Source organism: Pelodiscus sinensis, chromosome 10 (genome assembly GCF_052426305.1).
Source record: "Pelodiscus sinensis isolate ZL-2025 chromosome 10, ASM5242630v1, whole genome shotgun sequence".
Taxonomy (NCBI): Eukaryota; Metazoa; Chordata; order Testudines; family Trionychidae; genus Pelodiscus; species Pelodiscus sinensis.
The window spans coordinates 25,881,973-25,892,374 of record NC_143061.1 but is presented as its reverse complement, the minus strand read 5'-3'; the positions used below and the strand labels follow the sequence as shown (position 1 = coordinate 25,892,374).

At 43.0% G+C, this 10,402-nt stretch overlaps 1 protein-coding gene across 7 annotated transcripts in view; it reads left to right on the top strand.

The window, feature by feature from the left end:
- Positions 1 to 245: 245 nt before the first annotated feature.
- Positions 246 to 10,402, top strand: part of LEKR1 (leucine, glutamate and lysine rich 1) — a 159,988-nt gene continuing 149,831 nt past the window's right edge. For 2 of the 7 annotated variants that reach the window (XM_075937767.2, XM_006123470.5), the window contains exons 1-3: positions 246 to 368; positions 1,023 to 1,179; positions 1,863 to 1,931. In XM_075937767.2, coding sequence (XP_075793882.2) covers positions 316 to 368; positions 1,023 to 1,179; positions 1,863 to 1,931 — 279 coding nt within the window. In that variant the 5' untranslated portion in view covers positions 246 to 315. The other 5 variants (XM_075937766.2, XM_075937765.2, XM_025184862.3 and 2 more) reach the window with 5 other exon arrangements.

The window sequence follows — 10,402 nt, the reverse complement described above, 5'->3', positions numbered from 1 at the left end:
CAGTTGCATCCTCTTGCCCCTCTCCTCTTCCTTATTATCAGCTGATTAGGTTAAACTCCTAGTGAAGAGAGGGAGTGTTGCAATTTTTTACATGAGTTAGCAGCAGGTTGAGTTGTTACAACATGAGGGAGCCTACCTGTGACCTGCTAGATCACGTGACTACATACACCCCTTAGTACCCCCATCCCCACTGCTTCCCCTGCTCAGGGTGTGCTACAGCTCCCTCACCCCAGCCATCAGGCTTCGCTTTCTCCAGGCACGTGACTCTTACGTCAACTGACACGTCGTGACGTGCCTCATTGTTGCGCAGTTGCCATGGTTACGAGAGACGCCGTTGGAGTCCCCCTGGCAGCGCGAGGGACGCCGAGGTAAGAAAAATCCCATCCCTTCCCCCCTCCCAACTCCCTGCAGGTTCCGGGGCTCCCTGTCCCCGCGGCTCCTCTTAGCGGCCGGTCGCTCCGTCTCCCCTGGGGGCCGTAGACCCTGTTCGGTGTCGGGCCGAACCGCCTCACCAGGGCCCCGCTGTACGGACCGGCCGGTGCCAAGGCGCGTGCGCACAGCCCGAGACTAGGCCGGCGGGGAAGCGGCCCCAGCTCAGTCAGCCTCCGAGGCAGCCTTCGCTCACCAGTGGCCTTACGCTGCCAACAGGCGGCGCCAACTGGTGCTGGTCCCAGCACTGTCCCCGCGGGGCTCAATGCTGCCTCCCCTCCCCAGTCAGTGACCGAATCCTGCTCCCGCGCGCCCAGCTCTGGCAAAGCCCCGCAGCTGGGCTGGGCTCTGGCTCGTGCAGCGCCGCTGGGCCAGATGCTCTTCTGCATTCCCCCTCTGCCGTGTCTGCTGACCTCGCTGGGGCAAACGTTGCTTATGCCCACGGGGCTGCGCGGAAGTCCGTGCGCTGGATTCTTCTCTCATTTGAGAGTGTCTACGAGCAGAGCGGAGAATGGTGTTGGTGGAATGTGAAGGGACGCGTTTCAATAGCGGACAGTTTCCAATTTCATCGGAAGTTTCTTTCTTAAATTCAGAGGGGAAAAGAGACCAGAGCGCCAGTGGAATCATTCTCACGTGTGTGCTGCCTACACCAGAAGCGCGACACTGGAGGAGCTGCTCTCCCATTGGCACAATTATTGCACCTCAGTGAGAGGTGGAAGCTACGTTAGTGGGCGAGTGCCTCCTGCTGACGTAAGCACTTGTGTCGACAGCACTTAAATGGATGTAATTTGTGTCGCTCAGGGAGGTGGCTATTTTATACCCCTGAGGTCTGGTCTACACTAGATTTGAAAGGTTGGTTTAAGGTACGCAACTCCAGCTACATGGAATACATAGCTGGACTGGTCTTACCTTAAGCTGAGCTTGGTGTTGTCCACAATGTGGGAGGCTGATGGGAGCAGACACTCCCATTGGCTTCCCTTACTCCTCATGACTACGACGCTGCAAAATTGGACACCAGAATGTTGATCTCCAGCATGACAAGTGAAAACCTGCCCTGGGTGATGTAAATTACATTAATTTAAGCAAGAGCACAGACTATCTTGGAGGTAGATCCTTTAAACCAGGGGTTCTCAAACTTTGTGATACCGCAACCCCCCTCCAAGTTGCTCGTGACCCCCCCCCCGGACCCATAGTTTGAGAAACGCAGCTTTAAGCTGTAGGAGGACATGAGAGAATGGGGCTATATATGGCATGTGTCCTATTGTTTCATCAAATTGTAAAAAATGATGAAGCCTCGATTAGGATTGAAATAAAATAGAAAAAAGTATACATGCAACTCCTCTCAAAATACTGCTCAAAATTGTTGTCTCTTATTTGTTAAATGAATTCTGACCATTTAATCTACACTAGTTTTGTGTGGCTCTGCATCATAGGGGCCTGAATTTTGGAACACCATGGATCGACATGTTCCAATGCATGCATTACCAGAAGAAATCCAAAAGGTAAGAAATACTGAAAATAAAACAACATCTAAGGTCAAAATTCTACAATGGCTTATGAATATTTCACTGGCTTGAAGTCACTATACATAGTCTAATAACTTTCCAACTACAGCATCTGGTCCAGTGTGGTGATTTCAATGTGCCTCTATTTACTGCCATGAGTTTGGGATGAGTGCAGAATAAGTATGTTTTCATCTTCTCAAATAAGTGCCAAAATAAAATTGTGTACCCTCCAGTTCCCCTTCATATTTTGTCCTAGAGTGTGTGAATGTGGATGTATAAAGTTAATTTTTTGTTCTGTTTTTAAAGCCGTAGTTCTTAACCTGAGGTGCATGCACTCCTTCCGGGTGTGAGATGCCCTTTCTGGGGGTGCGAGACATGCCAGATTTTTATGATATATCTTAGGTTTAAAACTGACCTACTTCAACAACTTTTAATAAGAGGTGTGAAAACATATTTTGAGAACCAAGGGATGCAGACTGCAGTAAGGATAAGAACCACTGGTTTAAAGTATGTTGGTGTGAAGATAACATGTCTTTGTCTTTGGTATGGGAGGAGCTTATTGACACCCACAAATGGAGACAAAAGTCATTTTTATAACTGTTTGCAGTTTATACTATGGCTGGTAAATAGTAGTTTGTGCTGGTTTTCACGACCACATGTGTTATAAATATAGCAAAAGATATATACATAGTGATTTTAGATCCGTTGGTAGGTTTATGATTAACTATTCTTTATTCTCATGCAGCAAATGTTTGAAAAAGTGGAAGTGGCATGAAATCAAATTGTCATTCCCCTTAAGACAAGCTAATTTGCTTCAGTATGTTTTAAATGAAACTCTTGAGCCAGTGGGACATTCTGTTCTTTATAGTATCCTATTTTTACTGTGTTTACATGTATTCAAAATGTGCAAATTAAAAATTTTCCCATTGGAAAATTGCACTATTATTCTATGCAGTGCTCTTGTAGCCATGTTACACAAGTCTCTCTGTAAGCTCAAATCCTTTTCTCTCTCACCAACAGAAGTTGGTGCAATAAAAGATATTACCTCACCCACCTTGTGTCTAATAATTATTCTTCCATTTACTTGTACACATGGCAGGCTGTGCTATTTTCCAACTAAATCTTTGCTTTAAAGTTGACTCACAATAGCCTTTTTTGTAGTCTCAGAAAACATAAAATTGAGGCTTGCTTATAAATAGGACTGTATTGAAAGTTAGCTTTGAATAAAGAATTGGATCAGTTTCAGCTCAATACAGTTTCAGCTGCACCTCTTTTTCTCCTTAGCTTTGTGATCAGATCAGCCATTTCTTTTTGTCATGCAAGACTGGTAGGAAATTTAGGCTGAGGAGGTAGGGAAACAGAAGAAAGTAGGGATAATTTGTCAAAAAAGTAAATTAGGGTGACAAAGAGGAGAGGGGGGAGAATTCAGACGAAGAACAAATAATACGGGGACTATAAAGTCAGAAAGGTGAATGTTTTGTAATTCTTACAACTTCAGTTTAGTAAAAGTTTGTTGTTCTGATTATATCCATTGTTCAGCTTCTAGTATAGCTTTGGACAAATTTTGTTTCTGGGATGTGGCCAAACACTAAAATTAAACTTTTAGTTGCACCCCCGCTTGTAGCTACAGGCCTTTATTTCATGTATGTTTCAGAAGTGTATCTAAACCTTTCAAAATCTCATAAAATAGGGAGGGACTTGTTGCTGACCTTCAAGACAAAAGATCAGTATTTAGTTATTTTGTAACTGAATATTTCAAATATAAGGTGCCATCAGTTTAGCACTGAGGTACAAAGTAGGGATGTCAATGTGTAGTCTGAGCTCCCTGCGGACAGAGGCTGCTCTGCCTCCCAGGCAAGCCTGGTCTGCGGGCTGCTGCCATACCAGCCTCTGTCCGGGGAGAGCTCGTGGGGCGTGTATCTGAGGCAGCAGCATGGGGTAGCAGGTAGTTCATCTGCACATGGAGCTGGTTTTTAAACTGATACAGAGGCAGCTGCATAGGCTGGTAGGGGGCTCCCTGGGAGTGTGGCCAGGAGTGCTCTGGCTGCTGGCTCCACCCCTGGGACTATCGAATAGTTGTGTAACTGATGAGATTTCATGTGGTTACATGACTATTCAATTACACCATATGATATCCAACATCCTTAGTGTAGAGATCTACTTCAAAATAAGTAGATGAATAAAGTCAAAAATTCAGGTCTGTTGTATGGATTATATTTTAATTTTAAGTAATGAAACATTCAACTCCCGTACTATAATTTTTGCAGTGCATTCTAAAATATGGGCTAAAATGGGCAGTATTCCAAGGTCATGCTCCTTACAAGTTATTCAGATATATAGAAATAATTTAAGGTTCCATTCTTGTGATTTTTGAAGCTCCTAGTGTAACTTATTCAGCTGGCTAAGAATGGGTTAGACCACCAACTTACTTTCTTCTGAGTAATTATGCTCCCCAGATGCCTACTGTATAGAATCAGAGAGGTGTCATAAGAATGGCTATCCATCTTGGTTCAGTTCTCCACTTGTCTTTGGCTAAAAGAAGTTCAGCATAGCTAGGGAAAAACATTAGTTTTTAAAAAGTTAATACAGCTCTGACCTGAAATTAGTCCCACAGATGCTATAGTGTAACAATCGGAAATGCTGCCCTTCAAAATTATTTATACTGCACAAATTTCTTATCATGCCTTCATAGCGTCTGCTGTTATGTAGATCAGGTTCTTGGCACAAAATCTTATGGGTCAGATTTGGTGTCAGCCCATGGCCAATGAAATTGGCATTGTTTTTTGTTTATGATTGGACCCACTTTGGCTCTTTTAATCTCTGAGCTCTCTCACATATGTGCTATATGTGCATTAATGTAAAGTTAAATAGAACATTTTTAATGTCAATACACTGGCCATCTCTTGCCAAGTAAGCAGTGGAAGTTTTGGTAATGCTGCTAGACAAGTTTGATCTCCCATGATTCAGCAAATTTTCTGATTTGGCAATGGTCAGGTGCCACGGATACCAGACTAGAGAGGTTCAAGCTGTACTTCATGTAAAAGCTGTAAAAAGGTTTGTCTCTGAACTGTAAATTGTATCTAACATACCATGTCTTTTCTTGGACCTCTTTTTGGCCAAGTGAAGCAAGCTCATACACTCAATAGCAATTCTTTGTCTATGTGAGGGTAACTTTTTAAAGCCACATCTGGTGAATTCCAATATTTCAAGGGAATAGTCAAGACCTCAATGGACAGAATGGTGTAAGCTTCAGTTGGTGAAGATTGGGTAACTGAAAAATCCTGATTTCCACTAAACTCACATTCATTTAGAATACATGCGTGAGGGACTGATCTAACAAAGATCTGTGGGAGGGGAGCAGCGCCACTCTGGCTACAAAGATGAGGCATTGATCTTACTGGCCTAAGGGAGTGGAGAAGGAACACACTGGATATAAGGATGTAGCAGTGACCTACCTCAGCCTTAGGGATTAGGGTGAGAATAGGACTGATGGGCTCCTCACACCATTCCAGGCAGCTCTTTCCTCCAGCTGAGTTCCTCACTCCCAAACTCTGGACTGCCCCTGTATTCAAGTCTTTTGTCCCCATTCTGACTACATCCTACTATAGGCAGGCTTCTTGCCCATCCACTTCAGTTTCTCTTAATTTGGGTGAGAATTGGGAAAACTGACGATGCCTGATGAGGGTTGGGTAGGGCTAGAGGGCAGGGATTATTATTAGGGCACCAGAGAGCTTGCTCTGCTAGCAGCACTAAATGGGTACTCAGGCTATGTCTACACTACTGGGTTGTTGTGCAAAAACCCGTAGTGCATCCACACCTCAAGCACGTTTTTGTGCAAAACAAAGTACAGTAAATCGACAGGACAGAGGTCTTTGGCTAGTAGAGTTATTCCTCTCCCCCATGAGAAATAACTCCTTTTTGCGCAAGAGTTCTTGCAGAAAAAGGTGTGTGTGTGTGGATGCTCAACAGGGGTTTCTTGCGCAAAAAGAGCCTATCACAAAAAAGCACAGGTGCTCTGATGGCCATTCACAGAATGGCCATCAGAACTTTCTTGTGCAAGGGTGTCCATGCCACGTGGACGCTCTCTTGCACAAAAGCACATCACTTTTGTGATGCGCTTTTGAGGTGTGGACATGCGTTTACACAAGAAGTTTTTGCGGAAGATCTCTTCCACAAAAAGCTTCTTACGCAAAAACCCTGCAGTGTAGACAGCCTCAGTGAGCTCAATTTTAGTGGCATTCAAAATCTCTGTGCCCTTCAGGAGGGCCTCTCAGGCCCATTCTGGCCAGGTCTACTCTCATTTACCACTATCTTCCACTCCAGACAGGCTCTCACCCTCTCTGCTCCCACACACTCTGTTCAGAACTCTATTGATTTTCGTGCAAATTGGAAACCTAGAAAAGCCTGATTTTTCACTAAAATCCAGAGTTCCCATTTTCATTAAAATTGCCAGAGTTATGACAAGAACGGGGGGCCCTGGAGCCCTGCAGCAGTGGGGTAAGGTGTTAGTTGGGTTAACAATGAAGTGTGCAACCCTCTAATAATGTCAAACCTTTTAGTTTTGAAAACTAATTTTGAGACAAATGACTATACATTATCAAAAGCTTCGGAGGGGTTGCTGAGTTAGTCTGTAACTTAAAAAACAACAAATAGTCTGGTAGCACTTTAAAGACTAACAAAATATGTAGATACTGTAGTATCATGAGCTTTCGTGGGTACAGTCCACTTCTTCTGATGACTGGAATGTTGGATGTCTAGAATCCCTTCCCCCCGTCTCTGGTTGTCTGAAGAAGTGGGCTGTGCCCATGAAAGCTCATGATGTCATCTACATACTTTATAAATTAAATGATCAGATACTGTTTTGTAGCCTTAATATACTTGGGCCTTATTGTATAGTTAAAGTTCTTTCCTGTGTCATATTACGGAAGAAAATTGTACTATATATTTAAGAAATATGCTTCTGTCTGTCTGTGAATCCATTTGTTCAAGAACTCCTCCTAAGCTATAAGTTCTAGGACCACCAAACTTGGTATGGAGCTTCCTCTTATCATAACTTAAAGCAAGGTAAGGGTTTGGTTATGCCAGGACAATGGGGTGTGCCTGAAATTTGATTGTTTCTCATAAAATGGAAAGGGCAGGGTCTGGTAGGAGGGATAGTTAAACTGTAGAATGGCCACAGGGGGGCAGCAAGGAGTCTTGTCCACCCCCTCCTCCATCCCATTTCAGGCCAGCACTTGGGGCTGGGATAGCTGGTGAGTGTGGGGCAAGCTGTATGCAATGGCTGATTACATGTCACCTCTCCTGCCTACACATTGGTCCTTTACATGGTTGTCCTCTTGCTATTCTATACCTGCTTTGCTCCTTCATCCCCTCCAACCATGCTGTTCCTCCAATTCATCCCACTCCCAGCACTGAGCAGAAAACTAGCCCCTGGTCAGAGTGCTCAGCTAACCAGTAGCCTGACTAGCAGTTTCCTTCTTACCCACACTGCCTCCAGCCTGGACCCCTGGCCAGGAACTGACCTCTGCACATGCTAGCTTGTACAGCCCTGGTATGGGGAAGCCTCATTACCTCCTCTAAGCTGTGAAGTGATGGGGTGAGGGAGGTAAAGTAATTTCCACTCTATTCATGCCCCAACCCTGGAGGCTTCACAGCAGCTCTTTGGGTAGGGGCTTATCACCCTGTTCACCCATCACACCCACCACTCCAGCAGGGGAGCACAGAGCTGATCTGTCCCCTAGACATCTTCCCCTGCTGAGCCATCTTTCTAGGCTGGTTTTACAGACGTTCTAGCAGTCACGTTCCATGAGATCTGGTGCACAACACATCCTTAGGGCTTAACACCTTCCTGCCAATGCTGTAGGTGGAAGACAGGAAATGATTGGGTTATGTCTGTGGCTAGCAGTAGCCTGCAGATATTAATTACTTTTTGACACTGTAAGCAGGAAGGGACAAGCTGCTTCCAGCCACTGGAGAGCAGGGTTTGGGGAAAAGATGAGCACTACGAAGATATAGGCCAGGTTATCCCTTCACCCCCAACCTCCATGGTTGAAAGCAAGTCTTGTCCTTCCCTCTGACACAGGACTGAGAAGCAAATGTTGGTCACATTCTGGCATGAATCCTGGCAGAATCTGGGGAGAGGGGCATGTGACCTGTGTGCCTTGCGACATCTTGCCTCAGGGGGTACCAAGTACTAGCAGAGATGGAGCAACCATTGGGATCCAGCCATGCACGAAGGTGGAGGGCAAGGAGGGTCAGGTTGGTCAATCTCCCCTTCCCTCATGTGAGAGAGGTGTGTGGATGTGTGAACCTAAAGCCTTAAAGATAACTACACAATATTTCCTTTTAACAGGGGATTGGTCAATTTGATGTTAATATGAGCATTTTTACTGCTTTGTTTTGATTGCCAGGGCTCGACAAATAATGCAATCTGCTTGCCCGTGGTGAGTAGATTGCAACCTGGAAGAGCCGGGTTTGGGCGATCTGTGCATGTGCATGTGCAGAACGATCTGCGCATGCGCAAATCGCTGGACAGCATGGCTGGCTAGCGGGGCTCACTGCGGTTCGGCGAGCCCTGTTGATAGCTATTGAACTTTCTTGAGTATGAGTAATTTTACCAGATATTCTCTATTTAGCATAGGAAAATGGGGTCACATAATGGGATTTTCAAAGATATTAATATACATGATTCTTGTTACATTCCAAATTTAAAATCAAAGTGACTTTATCGGCAGCATAACAACTTGATAGCAATGTCAGAATGCTGTACGCTTCCTAGGGAAAAGCAATCACAGTTCTTTCTCTTACTATTTGAGGACATGTCTACGTAGCAGGGCTAATTGCATAGTTTAAGTCAAAATAGCTTATTTCAAATTTGGGCACAGCTATATAGCACTTACTTCAGAATAGAGCACTTTTCCTCTGACTTCCTTTACTCCTCATACAATGAGGTTTACAGAAGTCAGAGTAAGAAGCCTATTATTTTCAATGTATTTAAAAATAATGGGCTTGCTGTGTGGACGTACAATGCATTATTTCAGAATAACTGATGTTATTCCAAAATAACACTGGCTGTGTAGATATGCTCTAACTAATGCAGATGCACTTTAGTTCTATTTTTCTTTTTCTAAAGACCCAATCTGTTAGGCTGAATTCAAAGGCAATTGAGGATGCTGCGCACTTAGCAGGATCAGGCCCTAAACTAGCTATATTTTGTCTGATGAACATGTATTCTCTCATTGTACTCTAGCTCTCATATTAAATATTTACTTAATATTTTAAATCATACATTGCAAGTTGCTTAGAAAGATTTATCACAGCATTTTCTCTTTCAAAGAGTAATGTGACTTGAAAAATAAGCTTCTGATTAGTAGACAGATCATTCATCCCTTATGCACTGACGTAGAATCCATTGATTTTAGTGTTAATTTTGCATGCACAGAGAATGCAGAATCAGGCACTAAACGTGCAACTTGAGTTAAGAGTGTCACATTTTTACTTTATCTAGAAAAATTTAGAACAAACTTTATCATTAATTGGAAAAGGAAATTATTTTTAGTACTTCGGTTTAATTTATCTGAAAAGCTCCTAACCATTTCAATTAGTAAAACTGAAACAGATCAGTATTGTAAGGTCTGAGCTGGAAATTTTAATGTGACAGAGTACTTTACACAGGGACAGAGTGAAGTGCCCATAATTGTTTATTTGAAAGACAGAAGTGGTGGTACTGCAAGAGAGCGCAATGTTCTTTTTGGGATAACAACCTCCTCCTCCTCTCTTCATAGCAGTTCATGTTGTCCTTTTCCAATATAGTAATTTTAGTGCTTTGGAATCTTATGGTATTTATTCTGAATAACAGTTTCATATTTCCAAGCACAGATTGTAACTGCCAGGAAAAATAAATTTGATTTTTCAGTTCGTTCAGAGCTGCTGTCATTTTATACTGAGGCAAAATTAAGAGATAGAAAATAATGCCTGTCCTGATAATTCCAGAGCAAATATCCCAAAATGTTATTTTATCAAGTTATATTTAAAACGCAGCATATTACTGAACCTTGGAATAGTGAATCTTTAGGTAATAGTTTTTGAGAAGTTACTTGCCTTTAGATTAAATACAATCTTTTTTCTATTAAATTAATTTTTAATCATTCCAAAATGTCTTTTCTATCTCCTTTAGTGTATGTGCATGCGTTTGAACTTTTCTCTTTTTTTTCTCTCTACTGTCCTTAGCACAAAGGGATTTATTTCTTTTAACTTAGGCTGTGCTTAGAGTTCTTCTGATTTCTGATCTTTCTAAGTCATACTGTTTTATGATATATTTAGCCATAAGTAATTGAACAAAGACAAAAAGCATGCTGTGAGTTCCCACATGCACAGTAACTCTGTTTTGCCTCTCTAGCCATGGCCTCATCTTTCTTCTTCCTTATGCCTTTAAGCTAATTATATATAAGATGTAAGGCCCTACTAAA